Here is a 26432-nt window from a genome sequence, read left to right as displayed (position 1 = left end):
AAATTAAAAACAGTGTTCTTCTCCCCTCCATTTTATACACACAACAACCCTGTGAGGTTGAGAGCATGTGACTGGCCCAAGGCTACCCAGCAAGCTTCCTTGGCTCTCCCTGATGCCAGTTCAGTATTTTATCTCGCTGCCCACACCACACAGACTCAATGGGGCATAACCTAAAAAACTGCTTATCTTTAGCAGCAAAATCTTAGCAGGAGCACCAAGACAATGGTGCTACGGTAGAGAGGGGGCTTGAAGTCAGATCTCCCAGATTTTAATCCATTACACTAACCCGGGGTGTCAAACATGCGGCCCAGGGGCTGAATCAGGTCCCCAGAGGGCTTCTATCAGGCCCCTGAGCAACTGGCTGTCATCCGCTTCCATCTCTCTCTCTCTCTCTCTCTCTCTCGCTTCCTTCTGCATCACAACTTGCTTTGCCAGGCTTCCTCAATCGCTCAGGAGCTACAGAGCAAAACCTCTATTTTCTTCATTGGCTGGAAGGGGGAAGGCAGAGCAGGCTCTCTTAATCACACAGCAGAGCTACTGAGCCAAGCCTCTCTTCCTTCTGTTGGCTGAGGTTCCTTCCTCTCCTGGTCCCCTGGTGAAGGAAGGAAAGAGCCAGAGCTTCCTTTGCCCAGTTCTCTGGATCTCATGGGAGAAATACAAAGAAAGCACTTTTAAGACCAAAGAGTGCTAATGTTTTAAGTGTGGCATCAGGGAAAGCCAAGGAAGTTTTAAGTTAAGCACTTTTGAGACCAAAGAGTGCTAATGTTTTAAGTATGTTTTAAAGTTTTTTAAAAATTAATTGTGTTTGTCTGTGTCATTTATAAAGTTTAGATCTCTGCCACCTAGTTTTAAATAGGTACTCACATGGCCCAGCCTGACATGGTCTGGCCCATCAAGGTCTCACTTACGTCAAACCCAGCCCTCATGAGTTTGACACGCCTGCTCTAACCTCTGCCTCACACTGGCACTCACAGTAGCTTGTCATAGCACAAGTGTTCGTGGTCCAGGGCCCAATTTGTCAGAGCCATGAAGTATTATTACCCTGACCTGGGTGGCCCAGGCTAGCCCGATCTCATCCAATCTCAGAAGCCAAGCAGGACTGGCACTGGCAAGTATTTGGATGGGAGGCCTCCAAGGAATACCAGGGGCATGATGCAGGAACAGGCAGTGGCCAACCCACCTCTGTTGCCTTGCAAACCCGCCGCAAGTCAGCTGTGACTGGAAGGCGCTTTCCACTGCCACCGCCACAAAGTATTATTATCCTCAGTTGGCAGATCTGAGACCTTTATCCAAACTGCTTGCGTTCACCTCTTTACCTGTTTGCACCAAAGCGGATTCCAACACTCTCTCTTCCCATCAGTGGCTGTTAGCCACGGGGTATTGTTGGAACTCTCTGTCTGGGGCAGTGATGTTCTGTATTCTTGGTGCTTTTTGGGGGGGTGGGCAACAGTGGGAGGGCTTCTAGTGTCCTGGCCCCACTGATGGACCTCCTGATGGCACCCTGGCTTTTTTTTGGCTACTGTGTGACACAGAGTGTTGGACTGGATGGGCCACTGGCCTGATCCAACATGGCTTCTCTTATGTTCTTACCCTCACGACAGCAGCCCTCTGAGGTAGTTTAAGTGGCCAGAGCAGAATTCGATTGGCCCAAGGTCACCCAGTAAGCGGGGGTTGGAACCTGGACTTCCTCCTCTTTCCTTGATCCTGATCTGATGCTCTTAACAGCCACACCAGGCAGGCTTTCGGAGAGGACTCAATTGGGCATGAATGTCAACAGCTGGAACCAAAGGCCATGAAATGCACAGAATAAATAGCGCACCTTAGTAATTTCTATGCAGAGCCCAAACCAGATAAGAATGATAATACTGTGATAGTATTGTTTTGCCCTCACTATGTTATGCTAATCTATCCCAGAGACTTCTTATCTTGTATACATTTGGCCTCTGCATAGAAACCCAACCCTGCATCATGCTTTTTTCTATTTCATTTTGGCTCTGTTCTTGGCATGTTCCCCCCCCCCCCCTACATTGGTTTCTCTGCAAGTGTGAGTGTAATTAATTTGCCAACTATAGGCACGCTCCTTGCTTCTGAATTGGGCTTTAGTCTCCAAAGGCTTGAGTCATAATAAATGTTATGTCATGTCACACAGGGCTTTTTTTGTAGCAGGAACTCCTTTGCATATTAGGCCACACACCCCTGATGTAGCCAATCCAAGAGCTTACTGGGCTGTTCTTACTGTAATCTCTTGGAGGACTGGGTACATCAGAGGTGTCTTAATATGCAAAGGAGTTCCTGCTACAAAAAAAGCCCTGGTTATGCGCATGCCCACACATGCACGCATGCAGAGAACAGTGTGTCATAAGACTCTTTCTAAGGTCTTGCACTGCTATCTGCCTGGAGGTGAGCCTCTTCGATGCTAATGGAAATTGTGTAGTGCTGCTGGGCACCTCTTAAAGGTGCCCCTGGACTCAGACTTTGTTCACTGAATTCCCTGGTGGTGGAAAGTGCAGTCAAGTCACAGAAGGAGATCTCTGGGGAAGAAAAGGATTTTTTTTTTCATCTGTTAAGTGTAAGCAGGGCTGACCAAACTGTGGCTTGGGAGCTAACGTATGGCTCTTTCACACACATTGTGTGGCTCTCGAAGCCCCCACAGCCCCATTGGTTGGCAGCTTGGACAATGCATTAAAGTTGCTTTTTTCCACCTCTCTATCCCTCCCCCATCTATTTTCCTTCCGCCCTTCCCCCCTCCCCTCCTCTTCCCTCAAACATCTGACGTTCATGTCTTGCAGCTCTCAAACATCTGACATTTATTCTATGCGGCTGTTATATTAACCACCATCCTTGGTGGTGTAAAGTGCAGTCAAGTTGCCATTGACTTACGGCAGCCCCCTCAAGGGTTTTCAAGTCAAGGGATGAACAGAGGTGGTTTGCCGCTGTCTACCTCTCTCTACACAGAGATCCTGGACTTCTCACTGGTCTCTCATCCAAGTGCTAACCAGCCCTGCTTAGGTTCCAAGATTTGAGCAGGTCGGGCTAGCCTGGGCACTGACTTGTCTAAATATGTTAAAATGTGTACATAGGCTTGGATCCTGGCTCCTCTTTTGGGGAAGAGGGGGTATTTTTGGATTCTTATATGTTTGTGTGATGGGTTGGGGGCATGTGTCTGCACCTGGAAGTCATGGCGTCTTTTGGCGACTGATCCCTACTGGGGGCCTGGAGGATATCCAGAGAGGTGACTGAATAAAGCCTGCCACTGTCTTCCTGACTGCTGGTATTCCTCGGAGGTCTCCCATCCAAGTACTTGCCAGAGTTGGCCCTGCTTAGCTTTCAAGATCGGATGAGATCCGGCTTGCCTGGGCTATCCACAGCAGGACCATTCTGGCTACACTTCATTTTATACAGATCTTTTTTTCTGCTTGCATGGAGTTGGGTGGATTTCTGCCAATTCCTCCATCCCCTCCCCCAGGGTCTGGGACACTGGGAGCTGCATTCAGGGGAGCCTGTGGGGAGCATAGCAGGCAGCAGTAGGAGAGTTCTGCCCCAAGAACTGTTGCCCATGTGATGGCTTCAGACCCAACCCCTAGTCTTCACTCTGCCAGTTGTTAGTTTTGTATATTTATCATACTCGAGTGGGTTTTTTTTAAGATTCCTGTGTTGGTTTCTACAAGGAGCATATTTATTATAGAGCATGCAGCATTGTCAAACATTAAACTTTTTATTTAAAAAAAGGTGATGGGAACTCATTTATGATGCCTTCAAAGTCAAATGCACTACCAAAGGCCAAAGCCTGACCTATGCACCACTGTTTCCTGAATTCCCCCTCCACCCACTAACTCTGCCTTATTTGAATTTCTTCCTCCCTCTTCCTTGCAGGGTATCACTACATTTGCCTGCGCAGCGAAAGCAATCAACCGCTTTGTCTCCCAGCTTTGCTGGTCTATACGGAGGCCTACGACTATATTCCGGATGATCACCAAAGTAATTGAATGGTTGGACTGGGCGCTTGGGGAGAGGGCCTCACTGTAGAGTCAAGCCTCTTTCTGCTCAGTCCCTTTCTGGAGATAGGAAGATGAATAAGAATGTAGCCAGATCCCTGTTGGGTCAGACCAGAAGTCCGTTTCTGTTCAGTCCCTTTCTGGAGATAAGTAGATGAATAAAAGCATAGCCAGAGCCCTGCTGAGTAAGAGCAGAAGTCTGTTTTTGTTCAGTCCCTTTCTGGAGATAGGTAGATGAATATAAACATAGCCAGAGCCCTGCTGGGTCAGACCAGAAGTCTGTGGAAAGCCCAAAGGGCAAGGATTATGAAAACTAAGGCCCTCCCTCATTCTTCATCCCTGTTACCTGTTGTCCAGTACTGCCTCTGAAAAATGGCTCCCATGTTGAGTAGTGGTAGCCAGGGCTTTTTTTGTAGCAGGAACTCGTTTGCATATTAGGCCACACCCCCTGATGTAACTAATCCTGCAAGAGCTTACAGGGCTCTTCTTACAGGGCCTACTGTAAGCTCTTGGAGGTTTGGCTACATCAGAGGTTGATATGCGAAGGAGTTCCTGCTGCAAAAGAAGCCCTGGTGGTAGCCGGGTGGCTATTGACAGGCTCATCTTCCATGAATTTCCCAAGACTGAGATAATCGTCCCAAATTCAGGGGAGGTTCTGAGAAAGTCGAGGGAGGAATCCAATGGGCAGAAGGGGGAGAAGAGATTGGGGGAGTGGGGCGCCAGGCATATTCAGGAGCAAGGCAAGGGCTCCATAGGGCAAATTGTCATGAATGTGTATTTGTTGAAGAGCTGTGTGGGTCAATTAATTTTTTTGGGGGGGTTGTGTGCTGTAATACTTGAGTAGATTAATTGCCTAAAAGGTTGCTGCAGTTGGAGCAGTAGATTTTTAAAGGATGTGTTTTTCACAAAACGCTTACAGAAAACATCAGGTGGCAAATGCAACTTTAGAAGAAGAGGCATTCCCTCCCCTATGCGAGAGAAGCTGGAATGCCTCTTTTGGTGCATGTGTGTTGCGGCTGTCATCTCTTCAGAATGCTTTGTATTTTACCACGTGCAGATCTGCTTGACTGAGCCCTGGTGATTTATTATTATTTAATCAAAGAATGATGGCCCATTCATTTTTTTCATGCACACCATTAAAACAAATCCCTATTACATGCCATAAGAACCTGCTGAATCACACCAGTGGCCCTTCTTGTCCAGCATCCTGTCTCACTCAGTGGCCAACCAGTTCCTCTGGAGGGCCAACAGCAGGCATGGAGGGAAGGCCTTCCACTGATATTGCCTCCTGGCTCTGGGATTCAGAGGCTGACTGCCTTCGAATGTGGAGGTTCCCTTAAGTCCCCATGGCCGATATCCACCGACAGACCTGTCCTCCATGAATCTATCAACCCCCTTTTTAAAACTGCCTATGCCTGCGGCCATTGCTATAACCTCTGGTGGGGAATCCCACGTGTGGTGGGGAATCCCACGAGAGAGCCAGTTTGGTGTAGTGGTTAAGTGCGTGGACTCTTATCTGGGAGAACCAGGTTTGATTCCCCACTCCTCCACTTGTGCCTGCTGGAATGGCCTTGGGTCAGCCATAGCTCTTGCAGAGGTTGTCCTTGAAAGGGCAGCTGCTGTGAGAGCCCTCTCAGCCCCACCCACCTCACAGGGTGTCTGTTGTGGGGGGAGAAGATATAGGAGATTGTAAGCCACTCTGAGTCTCTGATTCAGAGAGAAGGGCGGGGCATAAATCTGCAGTCTTCTTCTTAATTCTCCTTCTTCCTCAGATTATGCGGAGGCTCTGATCAACCCCATCAAACACGTCAGCTTAATGGACCAACGGGCGAAACAGTTGGCAGCCCTGATGGGAGAGAACGAGGTGAGGGATGCTGGGGGACGGGGCCAGTCAATAACAGGATTAAGTCCACTGGGGTGCTGCCCGCTGGGCAGCAACAGAAGAAGGATCAGGAGAGTGGCAGCATTTGGGGAATCTCAAGCCAGTTTGGTGTAGTGGTTAAGTGTGCAGACTCTTATCTGGGAGAACCGGGTTTGATTCCCCACTCCTCCACTCGCAGGTGCTGGAATGGCCTTGGGTCAGTCATAGCTCTCGCAGATTTGCCCTTGAAAGGGTAGCTTCTGGGAGAGCTCTCTCAACCCCACCTACCTCACAGAGTGTCTGTTTTGGGGGAGGAAGGAAAAGGAGATTGTAAGTCACTGTGAGACTCTGATTCAGAGAGGTGTGGGGTATAAATCTACTGTCTTCCTCTTCTTCCCCTTCTCCAACCTTGCCCTCAGGAGTGCGCAGAGAAGCCACGGGAGCCCCTGGGGAGAAGCCGCTCTGATGCAAGCTCCTCCCCCCCTGAAGAAGCGTGCAAGTCCCCACCGGCTTCGATGACCCCTTCCCGGACCCCCAGTGTGGTCCCCAGCCAAGGTAAAGTCTAAAAAGGTGCATGAGCACAGTTCTCGTAGAAGGTAGGGGAGGGCTAGATCCCGTAGTTGGGATCCCAAATAACACTAGTGTTTGTTGCCCACCCTGTTCCCTCTTTCGGCGCCTTTTTCCTCTTAAGGATGTCAAGCCATCATGTATGGATCCCTCCCCTCGCTTATTTTATTATCACAACCCTACAAAGTTGGTTAGACCAAGATCACACTGGATTTCCTGGCAAGGGTGAGGAATTGAACTCAGGTCCCCTGGGCCTTAGTCCAGTATGCTAATCACAGCCCCACACTGTTTCTTGGTATCATAGAGTGATAGAGTAGGATGGAACCTACAGGTAGGGTTGCCAATCCCCAGGTAGGGGCAGAGGGTCCCCTGGTTTGAAGGCCCTCCCTCCACTTCAGGGTCATCAGAAAGTGGGAGGGGGGATGTCTGCTGGGCACTCCATTATTCCCTATAGAGACCGATTCCCATAGGGTATAATGGAGAATTGATTCATGGATAACTGGGGCTCTCAGGGGGCTGTTTTTTGAGGTAGAGGCACCAAATTTGCAGCATAGCATCCAGTGCCTCTCCTCAAAACACCCACCAATTTAAAAAGATTGGACTAGGGGGTCCAATTCTATGAGCCCTGAAAGAAGGTGCCCCTATCCTTCATTATTTCCAAAGGAGGGAAGGCATTTAAAAAGTGTGCAGTCCCTTTAAATGTGATGGCCAGAACTCTTTTCAGAGTTCAGTCATGCTTATCACAACCTTGCTCCTGGCTCCACTCCCAAAGTCCCCAGATATTTCTTGAACTGGACCTGGCAGCCCTACTTCCAGGGTCATCTAGCCCAACCCCCTGCAGTGCAAGAACTTCAGGCCTTTCCTTGTCTACTTTTTGCGAATATTCCAGACACATCTAGCAGGGCTCGTGCTGTCAGGATCATTCAAAGCGGCTTTATTCTGCCAGTCAGTATTGTCTGCTCTGACTGGCAGCAGCTCTCCAGGGTCTCGGGCAGAGATCTTTTCACATTAACCTGATCCTTTTGGCCGGTGATGCTGGGGGATTGAACCTGGGACCTTCTGCATACCAAGCAGATTCTCCGCCACTGAGCCACAGTCCCTCCCCATCCTGTTTCCTCCCTGTAGCAAACTGGGGTCCACTGCAGAACACTGTCCCATGCTTGCGGGTGGGGAGGGGGGGGAGCACATCCTACCACAAATTCGTCCTCAGGTGGGCAAATCGTTTGAACAGGTGCTTCCCTCCTCTGTCTCCAGACCCCTCTCTTAAGGGCTTTCATATCCTGCTCCCCAATTGAACTGTTTTCTCTGTTGTTTTCTTTTCGGCCTTCTCTTCCAATCCTGTAGTGCAGAGGGACGATCTGATCGCCAGCGTCCTAGCAGGTAAGGAAAAGGCTTGAGCCAGTACTGGCAGCATAGGGCATGCACCTTAGAATTGTTCAAGCTTTTTTTAAGCAGGAACGCCCATGGCTGGCTTGGGGCCGGGGTGTGGCCTAATATGCAAATGAGTTCCTGCTGGGGATTTTCTACCAAAAATGCCCTGGAATTGTTGGACTGAAAGGGGTCAGAGCAGAGACTGTTCCACGTGGCAACACAGCAATGCAGGGCTCACTGCTCTGAGACATCCCCAGTTTTCATAGCAGTGGGGTTTTATTTCCTTTTTAAATCAAGTCTGTGATAATTAATGGCTGGGGAGAGAAACTTGAAGATATTCATACAGAGCCTAGTGGGTGTTTAGTCCAGAGGTAGCCAGACTTGCTTAACGTAAGAGCCGCATAGAATAATTGTCAGATGTTTGAGAGCCGTAATACGTGAACATCAGAATAAATGTCAGACATTTGAGAGCCGCAAGATGTGACCGTCGGAATAAATGTCAGCCGTCAGATATTTGAGAGCCACAATACATGAACATCAGATGTCGGAAGAGGGAAGGAAGGAAAGCAAATAGATGGGGTGAGAGAGGAGGGAGGGAGAAGTGGAAATAAAACAACTTTAACTTTATATTCCTTCTCTAAGCTGCAGACTGCTGGATTTGGAGAAGTGATTTAAAGAGACCAGTGTCTTCTCCAAGCCAGCCAACAGAGCAGTAAGGGCTTTGAGAGCCACACAATGTATGTGAAAGAGCTCCGTGTGGCTCCCAAGCTGCAGTTTGGCCACCGCTGGTTTAGTCAGTTTCTCTGACTCTTTTGTGTTTGTGTGTATTTATACTGATGCAAAGCACCGTTTGCTTACTAGTAGAGCTGAATTACACTGATCTGGATACCTGAAGCTAGCCGAGCCTGTCGGATCTCAGAAGCTAAGCAGGGGCGGCCCCGGTTAGTACTTGGATGGGAGCAGTGTTCCCTCTAAGCTGAGTTAGTGCGAGCTAGCTCACATTTTTTTGGCCTCTGGCTCAAACATTTTTGTCTTAGCTCATGAAAAATGGCCCCAGAGCAAACCAATTTTATGCAGTAGCTCACAACTTTTATGCTAGTAGCTCACAAAGTAGAATTTCTACTCACAAGACTCCACTTAGAGGGAACATTGGATGGAAGATGGTCAAGGAAGTCCAAGGTTGCTACGCAGTGGCAGGCTACAGCATAAGAACATAAGAACATAAGAGAAGCCATGTTAGATCAGGCCAATGGCCCATCCAATCCAACATTCTGTGTCACACAGCGGCCAAATATATATATATATATATATATACACACACACACACACACATACACACTGTGGCTAATAGCCACTGATGGACCTCTGCTCCATATTTTTATCTAACCCCCTCTTGAAGGTGGCCATGCTTGTGGCCGCCACCACCTCCTGTGGCAGTGAATTCCACATGTTAATCACCCTTTGGGTGAAGAAGTACTTCCTTTTATCCGTTTTAACCTGTCTGCTCAGCAATTTCATCGAATGCCCACGAGTTCTCGTATTGTGAGAAAGGGAGAAAAGTACTTCTTTCTCTACTTTCTCCATCCCATGCATTATCTTGTAAACCTCTATCATGTCACCCCTCAGTCGACGTTTCTCCAAGCTAAAGAGCCCTAAGCGTTTCAACCTTTCTTCATAGGGAAGGTGTTCCAGCCCTTTAATCATTCTAGTTGCCCTTTTCTGAACTTTCTCCAATGCTATAATATCCTTTTTGTGGTGCGGCGACCAGAACTGCACACAGTACTCCAAATGAGACCGCACCATCGATTTATACAGGGGCATTATGATACTGGCTGATTTGTTTTCAATTCCCTTCCTAATAATTCCCAGCATGGCGTTGGCCTTTTTTATTGCAAACGCACACTGCCTTGACATTTTCAGTGAATTATCTACCACGACCCCAAGATCTCTCTCTTGGTCCTACCTTCCTTGATGGTCTCCCGTCCGGGGACTAAGCTGAGGCTGGCCATGGTTAGTTTCCAAAATCTGATGAGATCAGGGCAAAACCATCACATCACAGTTGACTTACACCGATCCACAGGGTGTCCAAGGCAAGAGATGGAGCAAACCACCTCTGCTCCATCTCTTGCCTTGGACACCCTGTGGATCGGTGTAAGTCAACTGTGATGTGATGGTTTTGCCCTGATCTCATCAGATTTTGGAAACTAACCATGGCCAGCCTCAGCTTAGTCCCCGGACGGGAGACCATCAAGGAAGGTAGGACCAGAACCAATGGGTTGGAATTAAATCAAAAGTGTTTCCGGCTCAACATCAGGAAGAACTTCCTGACAGAGCATTTCCTCAGTGGAACAGGCTTCCTTGAGAGGTGATGGCTCTCCTTCCTTGGAGGTTTTTAAACAGAGGCTAGATGGCCATCTGACAGCAATGAGGATCCTGTGAATTTAGGGGGAGGTGTTTGTGTGTTTCCTGCATTGTGCAGGGGGTTGGACTAGATGACCCTGGAGGTCCCTTCCAACTCTATGATTCTATGAAGTAAGTCCAGGATTGCTGAGCAGAGGCTGGCTACAGCAAGCCCACCTCAGTTCATCTCTTGCCTCAAAAACACTGCCTTCCTTCTCTGTATGTCAGCTGAAACTCGACCGCACTTTCCATGCATGCACAGAACTGAATGCAGACTCTTCTTTCTCAGAGGTCTCCCCACAATCGGTGGAAGAGCTGAGGCAGCACAAAGCTTTCGTGAAACTGCTGAAGAAGCAGTACCGGGAGCTGAAGGAGCTGCGGCGGAAGCACATGAAAAAGATCTGCAGCCTGAATAAGAAGCAGAATGCACAGCTGTCCCAGGTGGAAAGGAGCCGGCAGCGGAGCCGGGAGGGGTAAGGGGCTGCCTTGCATTGCAGACATGGTGGGAGCAAGCGGGGCCTCACAGTCGAGGAGCACTGCATCAGAGCGCACGCTTCCACGTGTTGCTGCCTTACAGGGCAGAGGCTTTTCGTGTTCTTGTGAAAGGTGCCAGGTTTGAAGGTGTGACCACTGGGATCCCACTGGGGAGGGCAAAAGAATAGTTGCTGGTGGAGGGAGGCTAGCAGGGAATAGAAAAGAAGCTTGAGGCACCACTGTACTGGTCCCAAGTCAGTGTGGGGTGGCAAGATTAAAGCTGAGAAGATGGACATGGGGTGGAAGGCTGGAGCTTGCCCCAGAGGCAAAGTGGCTGGAGGCGCTGATTAAGGAAAGAGGCTGGGCAGCCCAGCCCCGCAACTCCCACCAGCCTCCCATTCAGCCCTAGTTTGCAGTACGCCTCCCCCATCCATCCCCCTTCTCCCCTGGCTTGCAGGTCATCCCCTCTGCCTACATGTGTTTCTCTCCCTTCCCCTCCACCAGGTCCCCCCGTGGCTCCCTGAGCTCTGTGGAGGCCCTACGGCAAGGCCAGGGGCAGGAAATGACCCGCCGGATGCTGGAGCTGCAGGAGTGGCAGATGCAGGGGCTGCTCCAGCTGCGGGAGGCCCAGCACCAGCTGGAGAGAGACTGCAAGCGGGAACATCTGCACCAGGTGACCTAAGCGGGGGCGGGTTTGGGAAGGACTGTTACAATGCTTGGCTCTAAACCACACCTCCTTAGAGCCAGTAGGACAGCAAAGCATCCACACCAAGAAGTCATGATCTGAGTTGAAACTCCAGTGCTTCCTTTGAAAAGCCACACCCCTGTGGGTTTGAAATGAAACAGAGATCCAAATTCCTAGTCCTCAAGGAATTAAGAACATAAGAGAAGCCATGTTGGATCAGGCCAGTGGCCCATCCAGTCCAACACTCTGTGCCACACAGTGGCCAAAAAACCCAAGTGCCATCAGGAGGTCCACTAGTGGGGCCAGGACACCAGAAGCCCTCCCTCTGTTCCCCCCCTCAAAGCACCAAGAATACAGAGCATCACTTCCCCATACAGAGAGTTCCAACAATATTACAGAATAATGTGAAGGGTCTGCCCAGAAATCCCCTTTCTCTTGGGGGAGTGTGATCACACTAGAAACATTGGAAGCAGAAGAGGTTCACAGTGGGTGTTTCCCAAACTCTGCGCCAGAACTCCAGTAACAGCTCTGCAAAGGGCAGGTAGAATATCTGCTGTACCTACAGAAAGGCCCAGGTTCAATTGTTGGCCTCTGCATTTTGAAGGAGCGGATGATGCATTCCATGCCATCAAGTCATTTCTGCCTTGCAGCCACCTGGTGAAATGATGACCTCCAAACCATTGTACAGTTAACAGCCTTGCTAGGGTCTTGCAAAGTGAGGGCCATGGCTTCCTTTAGTGAGTCAGTCCAAATAATCGGGTCACCCAGAGACCGATTAAAATGTGGAATTTGCTGCCAGAGGATGCAGTGATGGACACAGAAATAAAACAGCTTTAAAAGGGATTAGATGGATCCAGGGAGGGTAAATTATCTGTGGTTACTGGCCATGGTGACTGAGGGGAACCTCCATGTTCAGAAGCACTAAACCTCTGAATCCCAGAGGCAGCATCACAGGAAGGCCTCAGCCTCTGTGCCCTGTTGTTGGTCCTTCAGAGGAACTGGTTGGCTGCTGTGTGAGACAGGAGGCTGGATTAGAGGAATCATTGGTCTGATCCTGCAGGGTCTTTGTATGTTTCTTACATTCATACGAAGCTGCAAGTCAAGTCAAGTTTAATACGGTCAGAGACCCATCCCGAAAAAAGAAAAACAAAATAAATAACAAGTGGCATTAGAGAAACCAAGGTATACAATTCAGCCTGGGCACAGTATAAAAACAAAGCTGCCTTATACTGAATCAGACCATTATACTGAATCAGTCCATCAAGGTCAGTATTATCTACTCCAGGGGTGTCAAACATGCAGCCTGGGGGCTGTATCAGGCCCCCCGAGCAACTGGCTGTCATTTGCTTCCTTCTCCCTCTCTCTTGCTTCCCTCTGTGTAACAACTAGCTTTGCAAGGATTGCTCAGTTGCACAGCAGAGCTACTGAGCCAAGCCTCTCTTCCTTCTATTGGCTGAGGCTCTTTCCCCTCCTGATCTTCTGGGGAAGGAAAGAAAGAGCCAGAGCTTCCTTTGCCCAGTTCCCTGAATCCCATGGAACAAGTACCAAGAAAGTGCCTTTAAGATAAACAAGTACCAAGAAAGTGTCTTTAAGTTGAATGCTGATGTTTTAAGGGTTTTTTTTAAATTTTTCATTGTGTTTGTCTGTGTCCTTTATAAAGTTTATATTTCTGCTACCTAATCTTAAATAGGTACCCACATGGCCCAGCCTGACAAGGTCTCCTTTATGTCAGATTCAGCCCACATAATAAATGGGTTTGACACCCCTTGTCCACTCAGACTGGCAGCAGCTCTCCTGGGTCTTAGGCAGGGGGCTGTCACATCACCACCTACTGTGAGTCAATTTTAACTGGAAATGACAGGCATTGAAGCCAGGACCCAGATGCTCTGCTACTGAGCCACAGCCCCTTCCTCAGATAACAGATGATGCAAAAGGTCTTTGCCCTGAGAAATCTAGAGAGCTGCTGCCAATCAAAGAAGAAGAAGATATTGGATTTCTATCCCGCCCTCCACTCCGAAGAGTCTCAGAGTGGCTCACAATCTCCTTTACCTTCCTCCCCCACAACAGACACCCTGTGAGGTGGGTGGGGCTGAGAGGGTTCTCACAGCAGCTGCCCTTTCAAGGACAGAGTCTCAGAGCTGCCTACAATCTCCTTTCCCTTCCTCCCCAACAACAGACACCCTGTGAGGTGGGTGGGGCTGGAGAGGGCTCTCACAGCAGCTGCCCTTTCAAGGACAACCTCTGCCAGAGCTATGGCTGACCCAAGGCCATTCCAGCAGGTGCAAGTGGAGGAGTGGGGAATCAAACCTGGTTCTCCCAGATAAGAGTCCGCACACTTAACTACTACACCAAACTGGCTCTCCAGTAGACAGTACTGACCTTGATAGACCAGGGTGTGTGACTGGGTCTGAGGCAGCTACATGGCAGTGTTCAGTGCATACCAGTTGAGCCCAGAGTGTGTCGATCCAGGTGGGTAACTGTGTTGGTCTGAAGCAATAGAACAAAGTTAGTGGCACCTTTAAGACCAACAAAGTTGAATTCAAGGCTGGGCTTTATTTGTAGCAGAAACTCCTTTGCATATTAGGCCACACCCCCTGATGTAGCCAACCCTCCAAGAGCTTACAGCAGGCCCTGTAAGAAGAACCCTCTAAGCTTTTGTAGGATTGGCTACATCAGGGAGGTGTGTGGCCTAATATGCAAAGGAGTTCCTGCTACAAAAAAAGCCGATTCAAGGTGTGAGTTTTTATGTGCCCAGCAGACTTTGTCAGACAATGGAATGGAATGCAGCAGTCCTACATATAGAGAGTGGGCAGTGAACTGGTGTGCAAAATGGAGAAAATGTTTTTAACAGATTAAAAGAATGACAAGTTTGTTTTCTTGTTATCATCTGCCTGGGTTCAACGTGTGGAGGGGATAGCAAAGGGAGTAAACATGTAGAATTGGAGACTGATGGTGAGCCTATGTCATTAGGTTTCTTAATTGTAAAAGAGTAATTACGTAATTTAGAGTTTGTTGTTGTGCTGCATTGATCTCCTCTCAAGCATGGGTTAAACTAACATCTTTTTTTAGAGGTGTTTCTGTTTGAAAATTCCATTCTAACATGTAGACTAGTATTAACAAACATGATTCCAAAATACTAATACAAAAAGGAAATACATTAGAATACAGTGGATGTGTAATTCTATTTGGTGGGAATGGGTTTAGCATATGTAATGAGATAGAAAAAAACAATATCCCTGTTGAGTCTTGGGGACAAGTTTGTTCCGAGTGTTGTAATAATTTGTAATTCAGCAATTTCCTTTTCCATTTATTTTTGAAAGTTTATTTATTTAGTAGATTTATATTCTGCCCTTTCCCATAACAGGCTCAGGGTGGATTACAGACATAATAAAGAACAGTTAAAACCCAACAATAAAATAATAATAAAACAATCAAAACAAGCACAACAAGATAAAATACAGCATAGGCGGTGCAGGCACATTTTGCAGATTAAAACACAGATGTCGGCCTGAAATCTAATAGTCAAAATGGTAAGTTAAGGGAAGACAAATAGATGGTATAAGCTGTGAGGTAAGGACGCCTGCTGGCCTCTACCAAAAGCCCGGCGGAATAGCTCTATATTTGCAAGCCCTGCGGAATGGTAGTAAATCTGGTAGGGCCCGAATCTCTATGGGGAGCTGATTCGAAAAAGCCCTGGCCCTGGTCGAGGCAAGCTGGATGTCCTTTGGGCAGAGATGGCCACAAGATGTTGGTTGACTGATCACAATAACACCTACTTTGAGGTTACCCATTGAATGTCCTGGAATTTGCCTGGGAATTTGGCACATTAATAAACAACAACAAGAAGGGATATCTAACGCAGTACTTTTGTTTTTCTGCAGGCCCAACAGCGCCTGAGAGAGATTGCCCACGACTGTCAAGCTGCCCAGCTGAAGAAACTGAAGGAGATCAGTGAGAAGTGAGTACTGCTTGGGGTGGAGCGGAAGAGGCGGGTTCTACCCCACCCCTCTTGGGTAACCTTCTGGCGTCTCCTCTCCTCTCATGCCCCTCTCCCCCACAACAGAGAGAAGAAAGAGCTTCAGAAAATCCTGGACCGAAAACGGCACAACAGCATCACAGAGGCCAAATCCCGCGAGAAGAGTAAAAAAGACGTGTGAGTTGAAGCAGAAGTGGGGAGCAGATGGGGAGAGGTGACAACTCTTTCCATGCTGGAAGAGGGGGATGAGGGAGAGAGGTGGCCTGTAGGGGACCAGAAAGGTCTGAGAAACGGAGCGGTGGGAGCCCAAGATGGGAATGACTGAGGACCCTGGGCCTAGAATGGTAGGCTGAGTACGTGTTGGTACAGTAGCTATTTTGTCAGAGTTGGCAGATGTCACATGATTTGCCTAGGGGACGTGACGGCAGTATCAGTTCTGATCAGGTCTTTTTTTGTAGCAGGAGCTCCTTTGCATATTAGGCCACACACCCCTGATGTAGCCAATCCTCCAAAAGTTTACAGGGCTCTTAGTACAGGACCTACCATAAGCTTCAGGAGGATTGGTTACATCAGGGTGTGTGGCCTAATATGCAAAGGAGTTCCTGCTACAAAGAAAGCTCTGGTTCTGTTCCTATTTGGTTCCCAGGTACTCCTTCTGGAGGATCTACACCTGGGTGGGTTTACACACCAGGAGGGAGGCTGTTGCTGATAAATTGTATCTTTACTTCTTTCCCCTTAGAGAGCTGACGGAGATAAACAGACGACATATTACTGAGTCAGTGAACTCCATTCGCAGGGTGAGTGTCTCAGGTCCGTTGTCCCCACAAACACACATGCTTCAAATGTTCTGTTCTGGGTTTCAAAGGGAAATGAGTCAGTGTCATGGTCAGAACGTCAGGCTAGGGAGGCCTGAGTTCAAATCCCCACTTCTGATGCTAAGCTCTGTGGAAGACCTAACGCCAGTCACTCAGTAGTAGTAGTACTTTTAGTACTTTTATTCACGGTCATCCGACCAGCTTAATACAAACAGAAACAAAATCATAAAAACAAACCCATCACCTCTTACACAGAGTTCCTCACGCCAACTATTTCACATATTGTTAAAACTCATAGCCAAGATTTACGTTCTCAATTTCCCTCCTTTCCAACTGAGCAACATAACAGAAACGGGCAATCTTAGTTGAAACATCAGAGTGAGTGTCAGACAGGAGGAAGGCAATCTGCTCATCCTCCGGCCTGCCCGCCAAGGACCCGAGAATTGGAGAGATTAATCTTGCCCTCAAGTCATTGTAAATTGGGCACCGCAAAACGATGTGGGGAGTTGTTTCGACCTCATTGCAATTACAGGGGCACAATCTTTCCAGATATGGGTACCCAGCGTAACGTCCCAAAAGCACCGAAGAGAAAAGTGCGTTGAGTCGAGCTTTTGAGAAAGCTATCCGATATTTTGGGATAGTGATGTTGAAAAGATACCTGGCTGGGGACAGTACTTCAGCTTGCTTCCCTAAGAAAATGTGCGCAGAAAGACTAGCTCTAGCAGATCTCAATTCCAGCTCAACCAACCTCAGGCGCAAAAGTTCTTTCGCATCCCTCAGTTCCATCATTGCTAGGGACTCAGGGGAGAGATCACAGAGTCTAAAATGATCTAAACACCTTTTCTCCCAAGTTCCCACAAAAGAGTCGAAAAAAATCAAAAAACAGTCACTCAGTTTACCCCACTTTACAGGATCGTTGTCAGGGAAGGACCTGGGGGGCCCCACCTAGCCTGAATTCATCAGATCTCAGAAGCTCAACCAGGTTGGCCCTGGTCAGGACTTGGATGGAGGACCACCACAGAAGCCCAGGGTCACTATGCAGAGGCAGGCAATGGCAAACCACCTCTGAATGTTTCTTGCCTTGTAAAACCCTCTTGGGTCACCATAGATCAGGGGTGGTGCAACTTGCTTAATGTAAGAGCCACATAGAACGAACTTCATTGTTTGAGAGCAGCAAGACATGAACATCAGATGTTTGAGAGTGAGTAAGGAAGGAAGGAAGGAAGGCAGGCAAATAGATGGGGGAGGAAGAGGTGAAATAAAGCAACTTTAACTTTAAATGCATTCTCCAAGCCATGGAGTGATTTAAAGAAAGAAATGTCTTTTCCGAGTCAGCCGACAGGGCAGTGGGGGCTTTGAGAGCCACACAATACATATAGCAGAGCCACGTGGATCCCGAGCCACAATTTAGCCCCCCTGATCATAGGTCAACTGTGATTTAACAGCACTTTCCACCACTAAAGGAAGGGAAGGGGACCCACACACCATGCCCCAGATTCTCTGTGGGGGTAAAATAAGCCGTGGTTGTCATCTGCTGCTGAATGGCTCCACCTGTCAAAGCAAAGGGGGTAGTTCTAGGAGGGCATATAATAGAGAGGGGTTGGGGGCTGGGGCACGGAGGGCTTGGCACAGATGGGTGGGGTGCCGTGAATTGGCCAGAGTACAGAAGAAGTGCCCACGTTCCCCAGGCTCTCAAGCTGCTGGGATCCTGTACCCCTGAGTTCCCCCTTCTTGTGCCACGTAAATTGTTCCTCCCCGAGCGTGATCTCTCTTTCTGTCTCGAAGCTGGAGGAAGCCCAGAAGCGGCGACAGGAGAAGCTACTGGGGGGCCACCAGGGGATCCTGCAGCTCATTGAGGAAGAAGAGCCACGGGTGAGTGCAGCACAGCCTTCTGGGAAACCCCAAGGTTTTACTCTCTCTTGGAGACCCCGAGGGGGGTCTTGCACAGGAGAAACGAGGGTTGCCAACTCTGCAAGCTCTGCAAGCCCTGTTCCTTCAAGTTCCAGAAGATTAGAAAAACCCTGTTGCTGTCCTGGGCCTCTGTCCAGTGAGGCAGAAGAAGATGATGATTTATAGCCTGCGCTATACTCTGAATCTCAGAGTCTCAGAGTGGCTCACAATCTCCCTTCCTCCCCCACAACAGACACCCGGTGAGGTAGGTGGGGCTGAGAGAGCTCTCCCAGAAGCTGCCCTTTCAAGGACAACTCTGTGTGATCTATGGCTGACCCAAGACCATTCCAGCAGCTGCAAGTAGAGGAGTGGGGAATCAAACCCGGCTCTCCCAGATAAGAGTCCGCACACTTCACCACTACACCAGACTGGCTCTCAACTGCTGTCACCTTTGATTCCTGGAGATTTGGGATGGAACCAGAGGAGGGAGGGTTTCAGTAGCCATTTTCACCAGCAGAACTAGGGTTGCCAGCTCCAAGTTGGGAACTACCTGGAGATTTTGGGGGTTGACCCTGAGGAGGGTGGGGAGGGTCTTCAGTGGGGAATAATCCCATGGAGTCTGCTTTCCACAGTGGCTGTTTTTCCCAGGCAGCTATTGTCTCGAGGGGGACTGATCTCTGTCATCCGGAGATCAGGTGCAGTCCCAGGAGATTTCCAGCCACCACCTGGAAGTTAAAAGTAACAGAGAAGAGAAACGCGGAAAAGTGGAGCAGGAAAAAAAGGTAAATACCTCCGCGAGAAACCAGCCTCAGAACAGAAGAACTATAGAAAAAGAATAAATATTTACAACAACATGACGTGAAATCAATCACAACATAGAAGCCACACCCGCACCCCAGTTTCAAAAAGGCGAAATCGTCCAAAATTACAGTGTAGAGGTCCGAGTTCTGGCAGAGGAGTAGTATTCATAGGAGCCTCTCAAGATTTTTTGTTTTGCAAAAATTTTCTTTTGAGTTACATAGCAAAACTGATGCTAACAAATGGCTTCTCAGGCAGGAAATGCGCTGGATTTTTAAACTGCAAACCTGTGTACCACATTAACTTAATGATTGGGATCTATCGTGTTTTCTTTGATTGTAACCTTTATATCATGTTGTAAGTGACTGTGGGATTAGTTTGTCTGCTTCTTTAAATATGCTGTATCCCGATGCCACCTGTACATCATTATCTGATTGGGCTCCTGCGTGAGCCAAGAATTCTGAAGCCTAGTGCTCTTGTAAAGTGTATAAAGAAACTCTAAAGGTATGTTATTAATGTTCATATATATATTTATTTTATTTTAGTGTTTAACTTATGGACTGTAATATTTCTTACATTATTTCTTTTGTGCGGCTCGTGGGAGGTTGTATTGTGAAACAGGGAATTTAGTACAACCCTGTAGCGTTGTATTTGTGTCTCGCTGCACAGGAATATTTCCATCAAATTGTTATAAAGAAGATTCGGAGCTTGGGACTCCTATGAATACTACTCCTCTGCCAGAACTCGGACCTCTGCAATGTAATTTTGGAAGATTTTGCCTTTTTGAAACTGGGGTGCGGGTGTGGCTTCTATGTTGCGATTGATTTCACGTCATATTGTTATAAATATTTATTCTTTTTCTATAGTTTTTCTGTTCTGAGGCTGGTTACTTGCGGAGGTATTTACCTTTTTTCCTGCATCACTTGGAAGTTGGCATTGGCAATGCTCAGCAGAACAGATCTCTCTAGCCTGGAGACCAGTTGTAATTCCAGGAGATCTCCAAGCCCTACTTGGAGGTTTGCAACCCTGGGAGGAATGGAGTCTTCCAAGCATAAAGCTTGCAGTGGGAGGCGGGGGGGGGGGGGGGGGACACAAGAAAGAACGGCTGGACCCACAGCTTTTCCTTTCTAAGAACAGCAGCCATGTTGGGAAGAGACTGAGGCTCTTCACTGCCATCTAGTGGCAGCTGCTCACCTAGAGGGATTTTGGGGGTTCACAGTAGTGCCCCAGGCTTTCCTGCCTTTGGGCCGAATGTTGCATACCCACCCTGTTTGGTGTAGTAGTTAAGTGCGTGGACTCTTATCTGGGAGAACCGGGTTTGATTCCCCACTCCTCCACTTACAGCTGCTGGAATGGCCTTGGGTCAGCCATAGTTCTCGTAGAGCTGTTCTTGAAAGGGCAGCTTCTGGGAGAGCTCTCGGCCCCAACAACCTCACAGGGTATCTGTTGTGGGGGAAGAAGGTAAAGGAAATTGTGAGCAGTGTTCCCTCTAAGCTGAAGAGTCTTATGAGCAAAAATTCCACTTTGTGAGCTACTAGTGTTAAAGTAGTGAGCTACTGGCATTAAAGTTGTGAGCTACTGCATAAATTAGTGTGCTCTGGGGTTATCATTTCTGAGCTAAGACACAAATGTGTGAGCTGGAGGCTACAAATCTGTGAGCTAGCTCATGCTAACTCAGCTTAGAGGGAACACTGATTGTGAGCTGCTCTGATACAATGAGATTCAGAGAGGAGAAAAAAAGGAAAGAAAGGGTCCCCTGTGCAAGCACCAGTCGTTTCCGACTCTGGGGTGACGTTGCTTTCACAACATTTTCACAGCAGACTTTTTACGGGGTGGTTTGCCATTGCCTCCCCTAGTCATCTACACTTTCCCCCCAGTAAGCTGGGTACTCATTTTATTGACCTCAGAAGGATGGAAGGCTGAGTCAACCTGGAGCCGGCTACCAGAAAACCTAGCTTCCGCCAGGGATTGAACTCAGGTCGTGAGCAGAGCTTAGGACTGCAGTACTGCAGCTTTACCACTCTGCGCCACGGGACTCCTAACTCAGGAGTGGAGATTGGGATATAAATCCAATATCATCATCATCGCTATCACCCTGCATACCAAGGATGTTGGAAAATGGGCTGCGCTCCAGGCACACACCATCACATTCACGACCCAGGTCACAACGTTGAGAGGCTTTTTCCCAGTGGCTGCCAAGAATTTGCAATTTCCTCTCTCCTCCATGTTAAACACACATTTGGGGAGGTATTAAGGTGGTTTTGCCACTGATCTTGTGTACACAGCTGGCTGGCAAATTGTTGGTTTTGCATTACTGTCTCAAGTGCAGGTAAGCTTCGGCTGTATCTCCTAGCCTTGGGGTGTTTGAGTGGTTTTGGGTTAAATGTAGTTTCCTTTAAAAAAAAAAAAATGTTTCCCTGTGCCGTTGGAATCCTCCACATGTTGAGCAAATTTCTTCCCCACGCCTTCTCAGCGGAGAGGCAAATGTATTCTTAGCGGCCTCCGACTTGTGTGTAAGACGTCTGAATTATTTAAATTTTTTGTTGGCCTTTAAAATGTTTACAGCTTACCGTTTTGCTGGTTGTCTAAATCTATAAAGCCAGTGATTGCCAAATTGTACCCATGAAAATATACCTCTAAAAAAGTACTGAGCAGAAGCAATCTGTGTTGGGCTGAAACACAGTGGGACAGAAGCACTTACAAGCACTGCTAGGGCCAGTCAGGATCACAAGAGCTGGAAGGGGCCAGACAGGCCATCTAGTCCAACCCCCTGCTCAATGCATCCCTGACAACTGTTTGTCCAGCTGCTGCTTAAGGACTGCCAGTGAGGAGGGGCTCACCACCTCCCTCAGCAGCCGATTCCACCGCTGAACAACCTGACTGCCAAAAAGCTCTTCCTAATATCCAGCCGGTACCTTCCCGCCCTCAATTTGAACCCATTCGTGGATGTCCTCTCCTCTACTGCCAACAGCTCTCCTGCCAAGCCACCCAAGTGACTGCTTGGGGCAACACAGTGGGAAGGGTGCCCGCTGCCCCTCTGCTTGCTTCCAGCCATTCAACCAATAGGAGGAGAGAGGTCACCCTAAGTTGAGACACACCCTGGCCTTAAAAAGGCTACTGTGACCCAAAATCACTACGGATTTCTTATTGTATCAGTGATTCAAATAAAACAGGCATACAATTGTAAATGTACATAAGTCCATTCCAAATACATTCAGTCGTTCCAATTGATGCTGAATAATTCCAATTGGAAGTGCATACAGATTTACAGTAAATAGTCCATTCTCCTTAATCCCGTGAGTAGCAACAGAACCGTTAACCTTCACTTCCTGTTTCAGTAATGTCCTCAGGCACAGGATTAATAATAAAAAGTTTCCAAAAATCAGTGAAGACATAAATTTACAAAATTCCCATGGGACAGAAATGTTTCCGTGTTACTTTTTAACAGGCATCTGCTCAGAAGGCTCCTTGATTTTTGGAAACTTGGAGAAAAGATTTAAAGAGACAAACTGGCCAAAGAGGGCTTTAGGGGCCACATGTGGCTCTTGAGCCGCAGTTTTAGTCACCCCTGGTCTACTCAGACTGGCAGCAGCTCTCTAAGGTCTCAGGTCAAGGTCTTTGACATCCCTACTCTCTGGTCCTGTAGGTAGCCAAACCCTAGGATGAAAGGTTGAAGGAGCTGGGTATGTTTAGCCTGGAGAGGAGATGACTGAGAGGTGATATGATCACCATCTTCAAGTACTTGAAGGGCTGGCATCTAGAGGATGGTGTGGAGTTGTTTTCTATGGCCCCCAAAGGTTAGACCAGAACCAATATTTTGAAATTAAATCCTAAGAAAATAAGAGAAGCCATGTTGGATCAGGACCATCCAGTCCAACACTCTGTGTTACACAGTGGCCAAAAAAACCAAGTGCCATCAGGAGGTTCATCAGTGGGGCCAGGACACTAGAAGCCCTCCCATTGTTGCCCCTCTCAAGCACCAAGAATACAGAGCATCACTGCCCCAGACAGAGAGTTCCAACAATCAGAAATGTTTTCAGTTGAACATTAGGAAGAACTTCCTGACAGAGTGGTTCCTCAATGGAATAGGCTTCCTCAGGAGGTGATGGGCTCCTCCTTTGTAGGTTTTTAAACAGAGGCCAGATGGCCATCTGACAGCAATGCTGATTCTGTGAATTTAGGCAGATCATGAGAGGGAGGGCAGGGGGTGGTACTTGTGAATTTCCTGCATTGTGCAGGGGGTTGCACTTAGATGGTCCTGGAGGTCCCTTCCAACTCTATGACTCTGTGGTCCCCTACTAACTGGAGATGGCAGAGATTGGACCTGGGACTATCTGCATGCCCAGTAGATCCTCTTCCACTGAACTGCTGTTCTGCCAGTCTTCCATTTTTAAGGATGAACACATAAGTGGCCTTATACTGAATCAGACCCCAGCAGCTCTCCAGGGCCTCAGACAGAGGTCTTCCACATCCCTTACTACCTGGTCCCCCACTATCTGGAGATGGCGGGGATTGAACCTGGGACCTTCTGCATGCCAAGCTGGGCCAAGACCACTGAGCCACAGCCTCATCTTCATTTTGAAAGACGGGGCTGTGGTTTAGACCATGGGTGGCCAAACTGTGGCTCAGGAAACACATGTGGCTCTTTCACACATATTGCATGGCTCTTGGAGCCCCCACTGCCCTGTCAGCTGCTTAGAGAATTCATTTGGTAAAAGTTGCTTTCTTTCCACCTCTTCCCTAATCTATTTATTTTCCTTCCTTCCTACCCTCAAACATCTAACATTCATGTCTTGAGGCTCTCAAACATCTGATGTTTATTCTGTGTGGCTCTTCCATTAAACAAGTTGGGCCCACCTCTGGTTTAGACTCAGATCACTCGCTTTGCAGCCGGGCCTCAGCATCGCCAATTAAAAGCATCTTCCCTTGTCCTCTTATCACCAGTCACAGATGGTTAGACGGACCAGCAGTCTGCATCAGCATAAGGCAACTGTGCTTGTGGAGCCAGCCTTTGGCTTAAATGAGGCGTGCTCATTTCCACCTCCTCTTCCCCCCTGCCCTCTTCTGCAGTTGGCAGCCCAAATCGAACACGAGTGTGAACTGGAGAGCCTCTCCCTCCCGCAAGAGATCCGCCGCTACCTGCAGGAGGAGCTGGACGGCAGCATCAGCAATGGACACCTGCCCGGATCGAACGCTTGCCCTAGCCCTGCCGAGGAAGAGTTGACAGTGCTGTGAAAACGGGAGGGAGGGGAAGGGTTGGGGCTGAGAGGCAGGGTGCGGTAGCATCACAGGCCACCTACCTTTCCCCCCGTCAGCCTGGAGCTCGTTGAAAATGTGATGGGGGCCGAGCCAGTAGGGGGGAAAACACACTAAAAGGCACTTCTCTTCTTCTTCTGTTTTTGTTTTTTAAGAGCAAATGTTTTATTTTTTTAAACTAATTTTTTTTAAAGTGACTAATTTGTAATTATGTTCTCTCACTTCTCAGTTTGTGTCGAGGCTAGTGAAGGGAGGGAGTCGTGCTTGGGGCGGGGAATAGACTGTTAGGACCCCACCACCCCATCCCACCCCAATGCACACACACCCACTTAGCCCCAGGGACGGGAAACAATTCCTGCTGTCTGTAGCTTCGGTGACCTTTTAATGCACTATTGAGGGTGGGTGGGAAGTCTGTGATCTCACCCCCTCTCCTCTTCCTCTCACCAAGAGGAGGGAAACAAAAAGGGCTATTTTAAATATCCACCTTTAAAGAAAATAGTTTTTACATAACGTGTCATAGGGCTTTTCCTTAATCTTGTTTTCTTTGCTTTTGTGTTCTGTTGCGTTGGGGATTTTCTCCTGTTCTGCTTGTGTTTTGCTCCCTCTAGTGGGCGATTCAGTATTACACCGTGGGGTTTTATGCCGGACATAAAGCAATCTAATATTGAATAGATAACTAAAGGAAGCAAAACACATGCAGAACAAGAAAAAAAACCACAACCCTGAAGCAACAGGAACACACAAGCAAAGACAGGATGTGGGAAATCCCACAGAGAGAAACCTGTGGAGCACCGTCACTAGGACTTTTTTTGTAGCATGAACCCTTCTGCATGTTAGGCAACACCCCCTGATGTAGCCAGTCCTCCTGGAGCTTACAGTAGCCCTGTTCGAAGAGCACTTGAAGCTCTTGGAGGATTGGCTACATCAGGGGGGCGTGGCCTAATATGCCAAGAAGTTCCTGCTACAAAAGAAAGCCCTGACCGTCACTCTCTCTGATTGCTGTGGTGTCTCATAGCTTGGGGAGACGGGACAGGGTACGGCTGAGGGCAAACCGGGCAGGGGTTGTAAAGGAAAGAGCATTGTTATCATCTTGTGGGAGGCAGGTCCCTCACCGCTCTGAAGGTTGGGCAAAGGGTCAGGGAGCTGTTCTGCCTGTGTTGGGTTGCAGCAGGAAGACTGCCTGGCCTCTCTGGTTTTTTGTTGCTTTTTTCCTGTCTAACTTTTTTTAAAAAAATACATGTAATAAACTTGTAATTCAGTTGCCTTCTGCCTGTTTGTTCCCTTGCTGATGGCAGTCTAGAATTTACTGTACAGGAAGTCCCACTCGCCCCCCCCCCCCAGCTTTACACCAATGTGATGGGTAGCACTGATTATTATTTATTTATCGTATGGTAGAATAGGGTTGCCAGGTCTAATTCAAGAAATATCTGGGGACTTTGGGGTGGAGCCAGGAGCCAAGGGTGTGACAAGCACGATTGAACTCTGAAGGGAGTTCTGGCCATCACATTTAAAGGGACCACACACTTTTTAAAATGCCTTCGCTCCATTTGGAATAATGAAGGATAGGGGCACCTTCTTTTGCAGCTCATGGAATTGTATCCCGGTCCAATCTTTTTGAAACTTGGGGGGGTGTTTTGAGGAGAGGGACCAGATGCTATGCTGCAAATGTGGTGCCTCTACCTCAAAAAACCTCCAATTCCCCATTATACCTTATGGGAATCAGTCTCCATAGAGTATAATGCCCAGCAGATATTTCCCTTCCCTTCTCCCTGATGACACTGAAGCAGGGGGAGGGCCTCAAATCGGGGATCCCCTGTCCCCAACTTGGGGGTTGGCAACCCTACACAAGAAGCATATAATATAAAACACATAATCAAGTTGATACAATGGGTATGCAGACAGATTGAACAATTCCACTAAATACTACTATCTACATTTTATGTCCTCCCAGTCCAGCTAGGGAGAGTTCAGAGAGCTCTGTCACATCTCCCTGGAAAGCACGACACTCACTTTCCTGTGACAGATGAAAAATAATTTGGCGAGTTGCACCAGAATTGCATTTGGATCCTGCTGTTTTGCCCCACTTAAACAACAGGTTCGCCCAACTGCCAAAGCCTGTTGGTATTCTGTTAGTCATCTTTCATGCTTTATGTGGCAAGTCAAATCCTGCAGGCCTCTCATTGGTGTTTAGCAGGTTACAGATATTGGGTAGAATTAATTGCATCCATGTTTGCGACTGTATACTCCTTAGATCAAAATTTTATTATTGCAGGATTCATGCAGATCTTATTGCTGAGATCTGAGATTGTAAGCCCCTCTGAGACTCTGATTCAGAGAGAAGGGT

General features: G+C 48.1%; 1 protein-coding gene across 2 annotated transcripts in view; it reads left to right on the top strand.

The window, feature by feature from the left end:
• PLCB3 (phospholipase C beta 3) overlaps positions 1-25351 on the top strand; it is an 89641-nt gene extending 64290 nt beyond the window's left edge. For both annotated transcript variants that reach the window (XM_060254593.1, XM_060254586.1), the window contains 11 exons: positions 3874-3978; positions 5768-5859; positions 6276-6411; positions 7768-7803; positions 10484-10667; positions 11173-11341; positions 15235-15311; positions 15417-15506; positions 16069-16126; positions 17930-18016; positions 23903-25351. In XM_060254593.1, coding sequence (XP_060110576.1) covers positions 3874-3978; positions 5768-5859; positions 6276-6411; positions 7768-7803; positions 10484-10667; positions 11173-11341; positions 15235-15311; positions 15417-15506; positions 16069-16126; positions 17930-18016; positions 23903-24067 — 1199 coding nt within the window. In that variant the 3' untranslated portion in view covers positions 24068-25351. The remainder of the gene's footprint in view (positions 1-3873; positions 3979-5767; positions 5860-6275; positions 6412-7767; positions 7804-10483; positions 10668-11172; positions 11342-15234; positions 15312-15416; positions 15507-16068; positions 16127-17929; positions 18017-23902) is intronic.
• Positions 25352-26432: the final 1081 nt, after the last annotated feature.

This window comes from Heteronotia binoei, chromosome 1 (assembly GCF_032191835.1).
Source record: "Heteronotia binoei isolate CCM8104 ecotype False Entrance Well chromosome 1, APGP_CSIRO_Hbin_v1, whole genome shotgun sequence".
In the NCBI taxonomy this organism is placed as follows: Eukaryota; Metazoa; Chordata; class Lepidosauria; order Squamata; family Gekkonidae; genus Heteronotia; species Heteronotia binoei.
The sequence above is the reverse complement of the archived record's forward strand: the minus strand, read 5'-3'. Positions and strand labels throughout refer to the sequence as shown.